General features: G+C 38.5%; 1 protein-coding gene across 1 annotated transcript in view; it reads left to right on the top strand.

Moving 5' to 3' along the window:
- The window catches only part of LOC126412683 (N-alpha-acetyltransferase 15, NatA auxiliary subunit), a 282,849-nt gene that overhangs the window by 256,446 nt on the left and 6,892 nt on the right, over positions 1-19,511 (top strand). The window contains exons 12-13 of the mRNA XM_050082390.1: positions 4,390-4,713; positions 15,398-15,643. Coding sequence (XP_049938347.1) covers positions 4,390-4,713; positions 15,398-15,643 — 570 coding nt within the window. The remainder of the gene's footprint in view (positions 1-4,389; positions 4,714-15,397; positions 15,644-19,511) is intronic.

Here is a 19,511-nt window from a genome sequence, read left to right as displayed (position 1 = left end):
TTGCAACCATGACTTACTAAACTGACAGTTCGGTAATATTCACACTTGTCTACACCTGATGTCTTTGGAATTCGATTGATCATATTCTTCGTGCAGTCGGAGTGTATTTCCCTCGTCTCATATATCTTGCACACAAGGTGGAATAGTTTTCTCACGACTGACTGTCGTATAGATATCAGCAGTTATGTGAAGATGTCATCTCCTCAAGGAGTCTTGTTTCGCCGTAGACGCTTAAGTGATCTATCAAATTCTTCTTTCATCTCATGTGTATCAACTTCCTTTTCCCTTTCAGTAATACTGTCTTAAAGTTCATTACGTCTATATGGACCCTCTATACACTCCTTCCACACCAGCAACTCGTTGTGGACTATGCCGTTAAAATCGAAGAAAACAGTGAGGATAATCTTCACATTTGTCGAGCTTCGCTCGGTCTTGGCAATCCAGAATACTTCCACTGGGACGATTGGGCCGTAGCTTCGAGGTAATATCCATAAAACAAGTTTCATGACATATGTCACTTGTTCTTCCTCCTCATTGCTGACTTCATCTAGCTCTTTCTGAAAAATTAGCATTCACCATTGGTTTTATCCGAAATTAAAAAAGGGAAAGTTTTTCCTGTCCCACGTTTCGTACCCAAAAAATTTCGTTTCGTACGCCAGCATCATCAGCGACTTCCCTGAGTGTGGTTCAGCGATCATTCATAATCATTTGTATCTCATTTTCCATGATTTCATTGGTTGATGATGCACTGGGACATCCAGGGCGTTCACAACGTTTTCACGGCCATCTTCGAAAAATTTACGTCGCTCTTAAATCCTTGATTTACTCGTAGCAGACTCACCAAAGCAGTATCAAATATTTTAAAAATATTGCAGTACTTTATTCCGTTCTTGTATACAATTTTAACATCAATTATCTAATCCGTTTTCATTCAAAATAAATAATCCCCTATACTACCAAAACACTTATAATCTTTTTGACAGACGACAACGGACTAAATATTGATATGGCTAACACTTGAGATATTTTCTTACATATTTACCAATACAACGAAAAAAATCGCGTGTGTCTTGAGTTCTACAACACGCGAAATTCCAGAATACCCGTTATCTTTTCAACAAGCTAGCAATAATAATAATAATAATAATAATAATAATAATAATGTCTCATTGAGGTACAGGCCATACATAGGTTGTGTAGTGGACCTCGTCGCCTGCCAATAATATTTTTGTTTATGTGAAGTAACCACCAGGACGAAAGAAGAACATTGCGAGTAACGGCCGCTATACAAGGACGGTGGATGAACAACTGAAGTGGGTCGCCAGCTGAGTGTCTTCTCCGAACAGGTTTGCGAAGTGCAGCTTGCAGTGGAAGGTGGCTGCGCCTGAGAAGAGCCCCAAGCTTGGTTCCCTTCCAGTGTTGCGTAATCCCCTATTACTTCGTGCGCACGTATCAATCCGCTTGAGCTCGACGGCAGGGAAGTGTATTCCCGGTAACCGTAGAAGGCGATCCTAGAAGAAGGAAAAAAAAAAATGTTGCTGCAGGCTTTAAGATAAACTCATCGCCATCATAAGGAAGTTCATTACTTCCATCGTGAGCTTAAATTGTCTCCACACAATTTCCGGGTGGCGAACTGTTCCTTCCAGCCTGATTTCATTCGTGTTTCCGGGAAAGTTAGCCCTATTAGAGAATGTCAAACGAAAATTTTTCAGATGTTGGTGGGTGGATTGGGGGGGGGGGGGGGGGCGTAGTCATGTTCGTGCTACTATCTTTTCGTAGGTGTATGTCTGCTGACTACTTATCACAACGTACTAACACTGCAGACATCATTGTAGCTACATTCTCAAGACATTTTTTATTTAAATTGACGCACTTGTTTAACTTATGGTTAGATATGACTGTATCATGTGTAGTATTCGAAGTGGTAATGACAACTTGTGATAATTATCTATATGACATTAATGATTTTTGTCGAAAAACTGTGACCAAAGATATCAGGACGAAATGTGCCACATAAAGTTGCTGTATTTACCAATGATGTCGTGGAAGATTGCATTCAGAGACTGTGAATATTCTCCAAAAGAACTTATGATATGGTACAGTGGTTAAGTATTCAAAGTATTTCGCCCATTTGGGTGAGAGACATGTCCAGAAATTTTTACTGTAGGCAGAAACATGTTTTTGAAGTTGTAGAATGTAAAAGAAAATTAAATTTCTTATGTAGGTTAAATACTCCAATGTGATTGATGCTTGTATTTTAGTTTTACATGTGTGTGAACTTTTTGTTTCCTTTGTAGAATTTTTTAGTGAAAATACTGTTGTTGTTGTTATCTTCAGTCCGAAGACTGGTTTGATACAGCTCTCCATGTTACTCTGTCCTGTGCAAGCCTCTTCATCTCTGAATAATTACTTAACTTACACCTTTCTGAGTCTACTTGCTGTATTCATCTCTTGGCCTCCATGTTGAACTGAATTAAGGCCATGAGTATTTATTACATTCTACTATAGATTGAGTTCTAAAATAATAAATTGTACAGTAGTGGAAATCAGTATAAAGGCAGGATTCCTACAGAAATAATAGTACAATGTCTGAAGCATACATGTACCAAATTTACTATAAAAGTAGTAGGTACGTATAAGACATAAACACTCATGACAGAAATACATAGTATATTTTATAATATAAGTATCAAAATAAACTTTTTGCATTTGCTGGATGGAAATTGGTATAAAGGCACTCACTGTCCAGTTGTGTGATTGTATTGTTAGTACTCTGTCCAATCTTTGTTCTTCCTAATTACATCAGAAATTCTTTTCGGCATTGGTTTTCTTAGGATTTGTAGTTCTTGCAGTGAAACTGTCGCCCACTCTTCTTGTATCGCTCTTTTCAGTTCACGTATGGTCTCAAATTGTCTTCCATTGTGATGAACATACATCGCAAGTATTTCACAAAGGTTTTCAGCGATGGTTCAGATTTGTGCAACATGTAAGGCAGGGAAGGACATTGATATTGCTACCTTTAAATCAGTTTTTGGTTGTAGCAGAAACGTGCACAGATGCATTATCTTGTTGAAACCTTAGACTTTCATCCCCTAGGACCTCATACATTCTAATTAGTTGTGTCTCTAGCATCTTGGTGCACATGTTAGAGTTCACTCTAGTGTTCAGCCAAGCAATGCATGATTTATCTTTAGCATAAAAGGCACCCTGAATCATAAAACTTCCACCACCAATAGCCCTAAATTAAGCTGTAGTTGTTCTCACAACTAATGTGATTTAAAGGAATGGTTTTGGGGGAAAGGTTCTGAGAAAAGTAGAGTTAAATAAATAAAAGAATTTATTATAAATCTTACTAGAGTGAAATATGACAGAAAATCTGAATTTTACCTGGGAAATATGTTGGTCAGATTTTTTTTTTCATACTTTCCCCTCATTCACTCACTTTCCAGAGTAAATACTCCATGCCTCACTGTCCTATTCTGGTCCAACCTGTCATAGATGGCAGTTGTGTGTGAGATGTGCTTGCTTGCAGTAATGATTTGTGTGAGCAGCTACAGTTCTGTTTTAAAGTGTCTGTTGAGGTGTCACAGTGGTTAAGGTCCACTGCATTGTCATTTTGGAAGAGTGAGATTCAAACGTCCATCTGACACACCGATATCTGTAGTTTGCAGAAGCGCAGTTTTGTCCAACTGAGATTCTGCACTAAGTCAGAAATCTGTGTAGGTGGAATATTATATGCTAACCTTTCTTCTTTTTAAGATATTTAAGTAGGTTAACAAAATATGCATTCAACAACATAGAGCTTGCACCTGCGACTGTATTTTTCTTTCATTTTCAAAGAATACAGAGGTTTTTTTGCTGTCCAGTTAGAGGTAACACTCCCGAGAGGATGGATATAACAGAGAATGGGAATAAACTAAGGGCTAATTACAATTACATGTAAAAGAGAAGAATATGTTGCAATAAACACTTCAGATTTCACATTAATCTACTCATTTACATATGCAGTTGGGAATATTCTTTATTTCATATTAATTACATTCATTCTTCTTTTTGACCATTTATTCATTATAAATGAAACAGTTTTACTTGAATTGGATGCTTAGATGGAGGATTTGTTGTTTCATTTCTTACGTAGTTCTGTAAGCACACATTTCATTTAAGTTGCCCTTTTGTTCCAGTAATTCTGTGTAAAAAGTCATGGTTATTGTGAATGTGAGCTACGCACATTTGCATTTTTCCAAGATTATTCTCTTAATGTTGCTGAAAGTAATAGCCTATGAAACATCCTTTACTCTCCCGTAATATACTCAAACAAAAACACATCATTAAGCCTTTTCTGAATGTATCACTGTAGCAGTATTTTTGACCTTGCATTTTTTCTTACAGAGAACCTAGCTCCAGCAGAATTAAAGAAGCTGCGCAACAAACAACGTAAGGCATTACGCAAGGCTGAACGAGAGAGACAGCAGGCGGCACAAGCGCAGGAAAAGCGTGAACAGCACAACAAGTCGAGGCAGCAGGCTGCAGACGCTGGTGGCGGCGCAGGCGGCGAGCCTGATGCGCCACCACAAGACGAATTGGTGCCTGACAAGCTAGCACGTGCCCCAGATCCTCTGCAGCAAGCTATACGTTTCCTGCAGCCACTGCAACTACTTGCTGCTGATCACATAGAGACCCATCTCATGGCATTTGAGATATATTCCAGAAAACGTGAGTGCATATCACAGGACGCGTGTGTAGTTTGTAAAATATATCTATTTATGTATAAATAGTCTGCCACTCGTGGTCTCGCGGTAGCATTCTCGCTTCCTGAGCATGGGGTCGCGGGTTCGATTTCCGGTGGGGTCAGGGATTTTCACCTGCCTAGAGATGACTGGGTGTTGTTGTGTCGTCATCGTCATCATCATCATTCGTCCCCATTACGGCAAACGATCTCCATTAGGACCTTGCCTAGTATGGTGGCGTGTGTCTCCCGCATCATTCACCTACGCCGTGTCAAAAAGCGTGGGACTTCATTTACATGTATAAACAACATTAACTAGGAGTAACCTCAACTTTTATTTTGAAGAGTTCCACCTTTATCTTCCTCACAGATCATAACTATTACATTAGTTCTGGGTTTATTTAATCTTCAAAAATCCACCTTTTTTATGCTGAGTAGGTATTTCATAAAAATAGAGCAAGTACTTTTGCAAATTGGCAGACAACAGTGGCTACCCCCCACACAGTACTGTCTTCTATGTAATGTCGGCTGTGACCAAAAACCAATTGCTACTGGCTAAAGCCTCCCGACTTCTGGCGATTCAGTACTTGTGAGCTAGTCAGCCTGTATAACATCTTTGCTGAAATCATGACAAATTTTTAACAGTTATAGCTGTTATTTAATGCACCTGTCTATTACAGCTAGAGAAAACAGTGCTAAAATAACAGGACGACACTCTTACCAAATTCCTCTGAACTCTGGGCCCTCTCTGTTAGACGTAAATGCCCAGTCAGCACTGCACAATTTGCATCTGTAGTGTTCAGAATCATGGTAGCACTTGAATATGTTTCAAATTTTTGATCATCAGTGTGCAATATGCTTACACTGTATTCATAGGTAATTTGTATTACATCAAGGAGATATATTTTATATGACTGTTCTTATACCATACTTACCATTAGTAAGTCCCAGGGTGCTTTGGTATAAAATTTGTTTCAAAATTTCCAGACATAAGGAAAAAGTGTAAAATTTCAATTTATTTGATACATTAATCACTAGATGGGCCAGTATTAAAACCAGAATGAATGCACCTCATTTAAGATTTCCACATGTAATAAGAAAAATAAACCTAGAAAACAAGTTTCACAACGTGTTACCCTTCTGCTTTCCGTTCCCCCAATGTCTTTTTACTATATTTTAGAAGACATATATTTTGAAACATCTAATTCTTTGTGGAACAAAACATAATCATGTCATTTATATAAATTCTTCAATGCCTCTTGTTTGCATAAAATCAAAAATTCTGCTTACAATAGTAATTGTCTCTGGATCTGCCGCTGCTCACTGCCATTGTTTAATCAAAGCATCTTTCAGCGACCCATGCCCAGGCAGTTACATTTGAAAAAAGAATTAATAATTTTAGAATCTTATGTATAAAAGTTTGAATATTCACTCGTAGTTCATTTCCATTATGTTACAAAAAATGCAGGAGGAAAGAAAAAAAAAAAAGTTACATTGGGTCCAGTTATGTCAGGAAAAAGTATCCCCTGACATTGCCTCCCTCTGGGAATGAGCTAACAAATGTATGTACTTTTATCAGCATTTTAGACCTATATAGATGTCTGTGCTCTTATATCCATCTGCTCTCTCTCATTTTTCTTATTGTGACCATCTGGTCTTTCATGTTTGCCACTACTAAATGTATGTTAAAATTTTGAGGTGGTTAATGTATTACTCACAGTAATCCACCACAGGAATACTACTCACCCTACCATCTGTTGTCGATCTCTCCATACTAATGCTGTTTGTATTCCTCTTATTGCCGTACTCTTTCTCAGAATAATTTAAGTAAACATGCTGATCTAGAAATTCCAGTAACACTTGAACATTCTCCTTAAATTCGGCCTATAAGTTTCCCTTTAGCTGCATTTGATAACTGGCTAATTAGTATTTTAATTAAATGTGATTCATGAGTTCTTTCATCCAGATATTTGACTTGATTTACCAAATATCTCTGAATCCAAGATGACCCCCCATTGTTCAACAAAGGATTGCAGAAAAGTATTTATTTTGAAATCTTACAAATGGTTACCTTATTACAGGAAACTGAATGAGACCTCCCTTAGTCAGATACAAATGCCACGTAGTTCTCCTCACTGGAATGGTCCACTAAATCTGCATGTCGGTGCCACTGTCATGGTTATCTTGCGTTTCTTGCCATAGCAAGTCATCTTCATCCGCATTTAATGCATTTGTTACACAACAGTTCTTGTTTAAGCTTCTCACAACTGAAGCATTGGACATGGCTGTCCACGCAGTCTTGATCCATTCCACAGTTAGACACTGAAGGCTTCATCAACTTCACAGTAGTGGTCAGGGCTTGACCTCCTTGATGTAACAAAATTTCTATATCCACCCCATGGTTTATTATAAATCACAGATCCTAATAGTTGTATCCTTAAATGTTGCAGGATCCCTGATGACCAGAATTTTGCTTTGTACTCCTCCTCAAGTTCCTCAAACAATTGAAATCCATCCACATTTAATAATCCCCACTATAAGGCATGGTTAATTATGAACTGTAGTTTTCAGTACGAGAGGATCTGCAGCTGTGATGAATTTTTTGAATAATTTCATGGTATCTTCAGCTGCCGTTCTCTTTATTTCAAGTACAATTGTACAATTTCGGCCTAAGGCCATTTTCAAGTATCTAAAACGAAAGCATTATACATTGGATACGTTGGTGACACTTGCGATTTTGACGCAGGAACAAGTCATATTTGTAGATATACTAGGTACATTATAACTTACCTTACAGATGATTCTTTAGTAGTATATTACGCCATGTATGTCCTTGGTCTTATAACTGCATATTACACCCATAAAGTAAATTAGAGAGGCTTGTCACTATTTTAGGAGCAAGTTGCTTCGAGCAGATTTGTAAATCTCTTATATGTGAGGTCTGTGTTTTAACATGCTTATCACTAGGAAGATTAGGATTGTTTTCCAGGAATTTGTTAATTAAGCTTTTATTCTGAATCATGTTTAATAATCATACATCATTGGTGTAAATATGACTGTATGTAATTTCTTGAAAGTAACTTGTAAATATTTATTCTCTTATTGTGGGAGCACATCATTTTTGAACGAAGATCTTATGTATAAAATCAGTCACAGTACTTTAATGAAACAGTACTGAAAACTGCTTTATGGTTGTGTGATGTTTTTATTACAGTCTTATTTATTAATGAGTAGCGATAATTTTACATATGCTTTTGCTCTAATGCTTTTGTCATAGAACCGGTAAAAAGTTGTCTGGGAATTTCTCATTTCACAGGTCTCTTTGCTCATTTAAAATTGTCTGTCTGATCTTTTAGATGAATGTAAATTTCAATTTCTTTCATTACATACATGATTTTTCCTTTCTGTAATTTATAATTTCTCTCATTACATACATGATTTTTCTTTTCTATAACTTACGTAATATATGAAGTGATCCATCTATTTTAGGTATTTTGTGGTTGGTGTCTTCAAGTGTGCAGTAAATGTGAATGGGTTATTGCCGTTATTGTTGTGTGTTCTTTCAATTATGTGCTAACTTCCGGTTCGTCTGATATAAAATTCTGAGCATTCTTCACTGTTAATTTTTTAGATTCCTGATTGCAAAAATGGCTCTGATTTCCATTGTGTGTGTGTGTGTGTGTGTGTGTGTGTGTGTGTGTGTGTGTGTGTGTGTGTGTGTCAGTAATCGTTGTAGATTGTTAGTGCTTCTGTACCTGGTGTATAATCTCTCCCTCTCCCTCTCTCACACTTTTGGATTTCAAACGACAAATCATAACGCTTATTTGACAACAGACATAAATATAACTACAACCAACAATGCCACCCGTGAGCACACTAGACTGATCAACTTACCACTGTGGAGAATAGAGAGAGAGAGAGACTTATAGCTATAAGTCATGGTTATCCTAAAAACTTAGTGGACATGTGATTCAAAACGAAAACCAATCAAACATAAATGAACCATAGAAAAATAAAGTTCTTGTATTGCCATGTCTAGGTATTATTTCTGACAAAATTACTTACCAGGTACAGAAGCACTAAAAATTTACAACGATTTTTGAAGAGACACACACCATGGAAATCGGAGCCATTTTCGCAGTTGGAGTACCAAAAAAATAAACTGAAAATAATACTCAGAATTTTATACTGGACAAACAGGAAGAAAAGTTAGCACATGATTTAAAGAACACACGACAATAAGCGACAATAATCCATCCACATTTGCTGCACTCTTAAAAGACATCAACCATAAACCATAAAAAACTTAATGTTGATGGATCACTTCAAATATAACATAAGTTACAGAAAGGAAAAATTGTGGATGTCATGGAAGAAACTGAAATTTTCATCTATGTAAAATACCAATCCGACAGTTTTAAATGAGAAAAAAGATCTGTGAAATGGGAAGTTTTTAGACAACTTTTTACCAGTTCTCTGATGGAGCATTGCAGAATCATAGAATGTAAAATTATTGTTACACTCATTAATAAATATGACTATAATACGAAATATCACACAACTATAAAGCAGTTTTTACTTGACTCTGTTTTCAGTACTGTTTCATTAGAGTACTGTTATCAATTTTACATACAAGATTTTTCTAAGAACTATTACTTCAAAGAAATTATATGAAGTCATATTTACACCAATGATGAACGTAATTAAATGTAATTGAAAACAAAAGCTTATGTAGGTTAATTAACAAATTTCTGGAGAAAAATTCTTATCTTCCTAGTGTTAAGTACGTTAAAACATGGACCTTATATATAAGAGCTTTGCAACAACTGCTCAAAAGTAATGTGCTGCTAAAACAGTGAAAAACCTCTATAATTTATTTTATGAGCATAGCATGCAGTCACAGAACCACAGACATATTTGGCATAATACACTACTAAAGAATCATTCATAAAGCAAGTTATAATGCGGCTAGTATATCTACAGATTTGACTTGTTCCTATGTCAAAATCACAAGCATCACTAATGTATCCAATGTATAATATTTCCGTTTTAGGTAATTGAAAATGGCCGAAAAACAAAACCGAGTGAATTTTACCTTGAGGAACAACAGTACAAAAATTCTTTGTGATCTTTTTGCCCTTTTCAAAGTGAAACTCCTTCCACCAATTGAACTTCCATTTTTATTCACAGTTTCTGGTTATGGATTACCTACATGCCTCCTTTGACTGACATCATCTCCAGGATCTTGAAGTTTTCCAATTAATCTACTTTCGTCTTCCCAGTTGCTGTATGGTCATGGATCTGAACTGAGAACTTTCCCTTTAGATACTTTGACTTTCTTTTTTAAATATTTCTGTTTTCTTTTGTAATTTTTCAGTTTCATCATGAACTTCTTGTTTAACAATTAGTGCTATGACTGAAGTATGCAATGCTACCTCTCTGTTATTTACTGGCATAAATTCTTGACCATGTCTGTCATTCATCTTTTTTTTCTGAATTCATCGAATGTCCTTTGAAAATGAGAGTCCTGTTTTATGTGTAACAGGATCCTCCTTCAAGTACAGACGTGAACAATGATGACTACAATCCTAACAATTATTTCTCTTTCACTTTGGTGTCCTTGACTGAAGGGAAGAAAGTCATCAACTTTGTTTATTTTCATACAGAAAGGAGTTACCATAAATAAAATCACTATTTCCAATTTTGGAAAAAAATCTCCAAATTTGGAGGAGAGAAATAATCAAGGTGGTGATGGAAGTGACCAAATTGCAGTCAACAACTCCAAATCATGGGAAAGATTTCAGGATACACAAGGCTGTTCTGATCGAGTGATGACAAAAAAATTACAGCAATTGGGTAGTGACACTGTAAGGAATTAAAAAAAAAAGTAGTCAAGGTAGCAGCCAGAATAGAATCCGAGCCAGGAAACTGACAGTCGGTGCACTTGACCACTGCCCTATGACACAACTTGTTTGTTGGTTTTCAAATGCCTGTCACAGTCTACATGAAAATATTTAGAGGGCTTTTTCTTTTTTCCTATGACTCACTCTGGCAACAAACATACTCTAGGAACTTCAAAGGGGCACCCACCTGCTTCTATTCACACAGTTAGAGAAAATCAGTGATGTCTGTCCTATGCCCTCCCCTTTTCAGTCAACTATGTTACCTCTGTCGGAACCGCAAATAGAATGCACTTTATCACACCAGTTGCAACTACTTAATTGCTACAGGTGCACTACAGTTCCAGAAAAATGCCTTTGTCCTGCCTTGGTTAATTCTAACAACAACAGTCCTTATCACTTGTGTCCTCCATTTGCGCAACACCAGAAAATTTGTGGCTTGAACAGTTCGCCAGCTCAGTGAAAGTTGAATAGTTTGGTCAGTATTGAGGCTGCCTAAACACCTAAATCTAAATTAAATTTCAGTTTAACATCATTATATTTTTAGAGTAGGCAGACTGAAATTTTATTCTCTTACATTTTAACTAAACACAAAATTTAAAGAGTGTAGGCTCTCCATACTGTTTTATGGACAGAAGTACCACAAAAGGTCCAGTCTAATCATTTGTTACTTTTCTCAGTCAGCACTGTCCCTATTTGCATATGTGATGTATGAAACTGTGGCTGCACTTTAATGTGCCTTCAAATTTTTGATAACTTGGTTGCAGCATGACTGCACTTGGTTCATAGCTCACCTATATTGCATAAATGTTTCCAGATGTAATAAAAAAGTATAAAATTTCAGTTTACTTAGTACACTAATTACTGGGTGGGCCTGTATTAAAATCAAAATGAATGCATATCATTTAAAATTTTCACACGTGAGATGATGTACAAACCTATAATGCTGTTGTCACAACACATTACCCTTTAGTGTTCTGTTTCCAATTGATGTTTTTTCAGGTGTTTTTTTAACAATATTTAGATTCTTTAAAGTCCAGTCCTGTCCTAGAACAAAAAATACTATCTTGTTTATAAACATTCCTCGAACCCATCATTGTTACATGCAAAATTGAAAATTCCACTTGCAAGGTTACTTGTCTCTGGACCCACTGCTGCTCTTTGCTGGCAGTTGTTATTAACTTCTTGCATTCTCTTTCATCTCATTGTCTTACAGGACAATTCCATCATCTAAGCAAACCATCTTTCAGCAAACTGTGACCATGTAGTTACATGTTGTTGTTGGTGGTGGTCTTCAGTTCAGTGACTGGTTTGATGCGGCTCTCTATGCTACTCTATTCTGTGCAAGCTTCTTCATCTCCCAGTACCTACTGCAACCTACATCCTTCTGAATCTGCTTAGTGTATTCAGCTCTTGGTCTCCCTCTACGATTTTTACCCTCCACGCTGTCCTCCAATACTAAATTGGTGAGCCCTTGATGCCTCAGAATATGTCCTATCAAGCGATCCCTTCTTCTAGTCAAGTTGTGCCACAAATTTCTCCCCCAATTCTATTCAATACCTCCTCATTAGTTACGTGATCTACCCAAAATAATCTTCAGCATTTTTCTGTAACATCACATTTCGAAAGCTTCTATTCTCTTCTTGTCCAAACTATTTACCATCCATGTTTCACTTCGATACATGGATACGCTCCATACAAATACTTTCAGAAACAACTTCCTGACACTTAAATCAATACTCGATGTTAACGAATTTCTCTTCTTCGGAAACGCTTTCCTTGCCATTGCCAGTCTACATTTTATATCCTCTCTACTTCAACCATCATCAGTTATTTTGCTCCCCAAATAGCAAAACTCATTTTTTACTTTAAGTGTCTCATTTACTAATCTAATTCCTTCAGCATCAGCTGGCTTAATTCGACTACATTCCATTATCCTCGTTTTGCTTTTGTTGATGTTCATCTTATATCCTCCTTTCAACACCTTTTCCATTCCGTTCAGCTGCTTTTCAGGTTCCATTGCTGTCTCTGACAGAATTACTACGTCATCGGCAAACCTCAAAGTTTTTATTTCTTCTCCATGGATTTTAATTCCTACTCCGAATTTTTCTTTTGTTCCCTTTACTGCGTGCTCAATATACAGATTGAATAACATCGGGGAGAGGCTACAACCCTGTCTCACTCCCTTCCCAACCACTGCTTCCCTTTCATGCCGCCCCTCGACCCTTCTCAGTGCCGTCTGGTTTCTGTGCAAATTGTAAATAGCCTTTCGCTTCCTGTATTTTACTCCTGCCACCTTCAGAATTTGAAAGAGAGTATTCCAGTCGACGTTGTCAAAAGCTTTCTCTAAGTCTGCAAATGCTAGAAATGCAGGTTTGCCTTCCCTTAATCTATTTCCTAAGATAAGTCATAGGTTCAGTATTGTCTCACGTGTTCCAACATTTCTACGGAATCCAAACTGATCTTCCCCGAGGTCAGCTTCTACCAGTTTCTCCATTCGTCTGTAAAGAATTCGTGGTGGTATTTTGCTTATTAAACTGATAGTTCAGTAATTTTCACATCTGTCAACACCTGCTTTCTTTGGGATTGGAATTATTATATTCTTCTTGAAGTCAGGTGCTATTTCGCCTGTCTCATACATCTTGCTCACCAGATGGTACAGTTTTGTTAGGCCTGGCTCTCCCAAGGGTGTCAGTAGTTTAATGGAATGTTGTCTACTCCCTGGACCTTGTTTCGACTTAGGTCTTTCAGTGTTCTGTCAGACTCTTCACGCAGTATCATATCTCCCATTTCAACTTCATCTACATTCTCTTCCACTTCTATAATGTTGTCCTCAAGAACATCGCTTTTGTATAGACCCTCTATACACTCCTTCCACCTTTCTGCTTTCCCTTCTTTGATTAAAACTGGGTTTCCATCTGAGCTCTTGATATTCATGCAAATGGTTCTCTTTTCTCCAAAGGTCTCTTTAATTTTTCTGTAGGCAGTATCTATCTTACCCCTAGTGATATATGCCTCTACATCCTTACATTTGTCCTCTAGCCATCCCTGCTTAGCAATTTTGCACTTCCTGTCCATCTCATTTTTGAGATGTTTGTATTCCTTTTTGCGTGCTTCACTTACTGCATTTTTATATTTTCTCCTTTAATCAATTAAATTCAATATCTCTTCTGTTACCCAAGGATTTCTATTAGCCCTCGTTTTTTTACCTACTTGATCGTCTGCCGCCTTCACTATTTCATCTCTCAAAGCTACCCATCCTTCTTCTACTGTATTTCTTTCCCCCATTCTTGTCAATCGTTCCCTTATGCTCTCTGGTTCTGTCAGTTTATCCAGATCTCATCTCCTTGAATTCCCACCTCTTTGCAGTTTCTTCACTTTTAATCTACAGTTCATAACCAATAGATTGTGGTCAGAGTCCACATCTGCCCCTGGAAATGTCTTACAATTTAAAACATAGTTTCTAAATCTCTGTCTTACCGTTACATAATCTGAAACCTTCGAGTATCTCCAGACCTCTTCCATGTGTACAACCTTCTTTTATGATTCTTGAACCAAGTGTTAGCTATGATTAAGTTATGCTCTGTGCAAAATTCTACCAGGAGGCTTCATCCTTCATTTCTTACCACCATTCCGTATTGACCTACTACGTTTCCTTCTCTTCCTTTTCCTACTACCGAATTCCAGTCACCCATGACTATTAAATTTTCATCATCTGCAGAGCTAGTTGGCTTATAAACTTGTATTACTGTGGCAGGCGTGGGCTTCGTATCGATGTTGGCCACAATAATGCGTTCACTATGCTGATTGTAGTAGCTTACCCACACTCCTATTTTTTTATTCATTATTAAACCTACTCCTGCATTACCCCTATTGATTTTGTATTTATAACCCTGTATTCACCTGACCAGAAGTCTTGCTCCTCCTGCCACTGAACTTCGCGAATTCTCACTATATCTAACTTTAACGTATCCATTTCCCTTTTTATATTTTCTAACCTACCTGCCCGATTAAGGGATCTGACATTCCACACTCCGACCCATAGAATGCCAGTTTTCTTTCTCCTGATGACAACGTCCTCCCGAGTTGTCCCCGCCCGGAGTTCTCAGTGGGGGACTATTTTACCTCCGGAATATTTTACCCAAGAGGACGCCATCATCATTTGACCATACAGTAAAGCTCCATGCCCTCAATATCAAGGAAAAAATTAATAATTTTTATTTACATTAATTAATTACTCAAGAAGTGACAGCTATAATTTAGCAAGCATATACTTTTTACTCTGGAGAGTCAGAAGGAGAAACAGTGGCCAGATGTAGTGCTCACTTCAGTGTTGCCAGAGGATGGCAGGAGTGTAAGGCTTGTGACAACAGTGAGCACACTGGTAGCACCATAAATTATTCTCCATCTCTCTCAGCACAGAATGCATTGTGCTGCTGCCTTCTTCTGTGCACAGCACTATAGTTAGTTAAGTTAATCACTGTCCAGTACATGGTTTCATTGTATGTTGTAGTTTGTGAAGCAGATGAGAGCAATTGAATTGAAATTGATTGGATATGTGTCTCGCTATACTGTACGTCTAAACATTAATTGCAGATATAGTTTGAATGTTAAATGACCCCCATAAAACTGATTCTACAACTCTTTGCTTTTCCGATGCCAAAGACTGTGTAAGAAATAAGAAATAGCCCACAAGGTGTGCAGAAGATAGTAAGACAGTTGAAACTAGATGTAATTTGCAGTTTTTATCACGGTTCTTAACTGTTGCCAGGAAAACCACTGTTGATGCTGCAAGCAATGAAACGTGCATATCGATTGGAGCCAGAACATCCAAAACTACACTCGTGTCTTATTGTGGGCCATGGACTGCTGGAGAGGTGGCAGGCCACGTTGGACCCTGCAGTTGCTACTGTGTTGCGACAGGAGATGCTGCCAATTTTTCGTGGACGTGATCCTCATCAGATGAATGTGCAGTTCCTTGCAGCACACTCAAATTCCCTCCAATCACTCATTGAAGGTAAATAATTTTTAATGGTTGTTGGCAGTGTAAATATCTTCAAAAATCGTTAGTTTATTTAGAACGTGCAACAGAAAAAAATATTATTGTAACATAATTACTATAGGACTACCTTAGTTTTAAACTTTTTTTAAATACTGATTTGTGTATTGATAACAAGATTTGATCTATTACTGCCTTGGTAGGTCTAACATAGCTTCCCAGAGACCCATCAGCTGGCATAGAAAAAGGGTGTCACAGAAGTTAAAGCTATGTTAAAAATATTTTTTACAACAGAAAGGATAAAGCAGGAAAGAGGTTCAAAACAATGACTGTGCTTTCACTTCTACTTTTTTTGATTTCATGGATGACATAATGTACTTGGTGGCAGAAAGAATTGCAGATGATTTCATTAAGTTAATGGTGGCGTTTGCTGATGACCATATGATCTAGGGGAATGAGGAGGATGAAGTTTATCAGTAAGTAGATGCATGGATAGAGGTGATAGGATTATATGGCACGAAATTTCATGTGAGAAAGAGTGAATTCATGATTGTGTCCAGGAAGACGGAGAGGACTACACCGGCACTCACTGTGGCAGGGCAACAGCTGAAATGTTGGGGAACTCAAGAGTCAGAGAGAAGGGTGAAATTTTATCAAGATAAAGGCTCGTGAAATGAAAATTCACAAGAGCAGGACTGGAATAACAAGAAAAGACACAATAAGGAATGAAGATAGCAGGGACTGATAAAGGAAGCACCCATCCAGGAACAGTTACAATTGGCAAGGCTTAAGCACAGGTAATTAAAATAACATGTTGGTGGACTACCATGTAAGATACATGAATTTAGGCTCCAAAGCAAATGATAAGATGAAGACCAGTGGATAGTGGGTTGAAAATACTGAGAGAGAAAATTGACAGAAAAGGACTGGAACAGGATGAAGACAGAGCAGTGATAGAAAGATAGGGGAAAATGGAGAGACTTACATGAGCAAAACAGACCTAGTTAGTGAATGGGAACACTTTATGATAACGATGGTGTGATGATGATGATGATGATGATGATAATGATTTCTAGTATTGGTAGTTCTCTTGTGTTATTTATGACTATATTGTTACATGTGCTGTTTTAGTGATGCAAACCGAATGCCATTGATTGGATGAAATCTATTTATGTGATACTGTCGCAGAAGATGCTGAGAAGCACAGTCGCTGTAGTGTAGTGGTTATGAGACTAGACTGTTGCACGGAGGGTTGTGGTTCAAAACTCACCAGAAATGAAAAATTTTAATTTCTATATTTGGTTCGAGTACATTCTACAAGCATCCACAAATGTCAAGAATCATTGTACTGGAATGTTCTGTAACTATATATACCGTATGTGTTCTGGCCGGAGGCAGTTCGCTCCTTGCTCTTGTGCAAGCGCTGAATAAACCTTTGGTAAGTGAAGTTAGTGTTCATCGTTTATCTACTTACACCTTATTCTACGTAACATTATTCTGGTGGATACGCTGGGTGTTGGACCTTGTGATAGAGCACATTATCGATGACACAGCGGTTCCCATCATGCCATGACAGAGCCACCGTTTACATGGCGAGAAACCCAAGTTCCAGCCATATTCAACAGATCGCAATCTATTGGAGACAGAAGAAGAGGATGTCACGATGACAGCAACTATGTGCCACCACATGAGACATCCTTCCGGGTTCTCTGGTGATGATGGCCAAGATCCAAACAAGTGGCAGAAGGTTTATGAGCGTATAGCCAAATTTAACAAATGGGATGACACAGTGTGTTTGGTTAATGTATTTTTCTACTTGGAGGGCACTGCCAAGCAATGGTATGAGAACAACGAGGAGAAGTTCACAACCTGGGAGGTATTCCAGGCGGAACTGAGCAAGTATTTCGGTGACACATGATAACAGAAATGCAAGGTTGAAGATAAATTACAGTGCAGGGCACAGCGTCCAGGAGATACTAGAGCATCCTACATTCAAGATGTCTTGGAGCTGTGTAAAATAGTGGATCATAGAATGAGGGAGCAAGACAAGATTGCACATCTCAAGAAGGGTGTTGCTGAGGACATGTATCAAGCCTTACTCCTGAAGGAGGTTTCAACAGCAGACGACTTCATAAATCGAGACAATGCATCAAAAAAGAATTACATGCAAGAAGTTTGAACGGCTTCCAAACGTCGTATCGATGTCTGTGATGGAAGAAGAAACTGATTTCACAAGTGTTCTTTGTCAGAAACTGAGAGAGGACGCTTAGAAGGCACTTGGATTGTACAACGAGCAAAAAACGAGATGCTTCAAGAGGTCATAAGGGAGGAAGTGAAACAGACATTGAATCCAATCTCTCGGCCTTCATTTCTCTTTAAAACGGTGAAATATTTAAAGTCAAGACCCAGGTGAAGTTAAGTTCCTACAATGCCGCATGAGAAACCTGTTTAGGCACCAAGGAAGACTGACGTATGGAGGACCCAGGATAACCGACCACTGTGGACGACCGGGACATGTGGTGCACTGTTGTCGAGAAAGGTGGCGGATATTTGATGGCACTCGTGCCAGAAGACAGCAGACCTATCTTAGCCGATGCCAACTCCGGGACAACGAAGATGTACAAGAATATGTGGGTGCAGGACAGTGTAGGTCACCATCGCCACAAGCTAGCCACTCGAGAGGATGCGCCCCAACACGACAATCGAGGTCTACATCGCCATTTAGAAGCTCTGCCGCAACCTGGAAAACTAAAGGGTGCGACCTTCCTTCAAGGTGAGGCCACCGAAGAGATAAATCCTCCGCCGTCGATCACTACAAAAATGATAGGAAACTACATTGATATCTTCATGGATGGCCAACCAGCCCAAGCTCTTGTGGACTCTGGAGCATCATATTTAGTCATTTCGGAGAAGTACCATCGCCAGTCGCAGAAAACCGTGTCTGTCAACAGCAAAACATCTCTTCTGAATGTGGCTAATGGGAAATACGTAAAACATGCAGGAAGATGTGTCATTCGTGTGGGTATAAGTGGCCATACACAGCCCTTAGAATTCGTCGTCTTACAGGAGTGTAGTCATGACGTCATTGTCGGATGGGACTCTTTGAAAGCTTCTCAGGCAATTATAGATTGTGGTCGGTCGAAGATTATGCTAGACGAGATGAGATACTGTGGACAGGAAGATGCGCATCCGAGTGTGTGGAGACTATGCGTGCTGGATGAAGTGATCATTCCTGCAGTCAGCGCTAGAAAGGTAGCTGTCGTGCCATGCATCAACGCATGGATCTTGTAGTGGAATGTAAGAGAAGCATACCACTGAAGAATAACTTGGTCTTCCCAGCCTCTGTCATCTCGTTTGAGAACGGATTCGGTGAATTGTGGATAGTTAACTGTTGCTGAGATCTGCAGACCCTTCCAAGACACACGTGCGTAGCAAACGCTGAGCCCTTAATTGCAGATCAACTGAGCGTCATGGAAACCTCCCATGCAGTGTCTGTGGGTGAAATTAGTGCTACCACTATGAGACAAGTTCTTCTAGCTCGACTATCTTCTTATCTCACTAAGGAACAACAAAAGAAGCTACTTGTCATCCTTCAAGAGTTCTCTGCATGCTTCAATCCACAGGGGAAGAGCAGATTAGACAAATCAACGGTAAAGCACTGGATTAGCACTGGAGACCATCAACCAATAAGCCAGAGAGCATACCATGTTTCAGCAACGGAACGTCGAATAATTCGTGACGAGGTAGAGAAAATGATGAGGAATGACGTCATTCAGCCTTCGCAGAGCCCATTGTCGTGTTGATTACAGGAAGCTTAATAAGATAACTAAAAAGGACGTTTACCCGATTCCACAAATTGACAATACACTAGATTGTTTGAACGGGG

Source organism: Schistocerca serialis, chromosome 7 (assembly GCF_023864345.2).
Source record: "Schistocerca serialis cubense isolate TAMUIC-IGC-003099 chromosome 7, iqSchSeri2.2, whole genome shotgun sequence".
Lineage (NCBI taxonomy): Eukaryota > Metazoa > Arthropoda > Insecta > Orthoptera > Acrididae > Schistocerca > Schistocerca serialis.
Note: the sequence above shows the minus strand (reverse complement) of the source record. Positions and strands in the feature narration are given on the sequence as shown.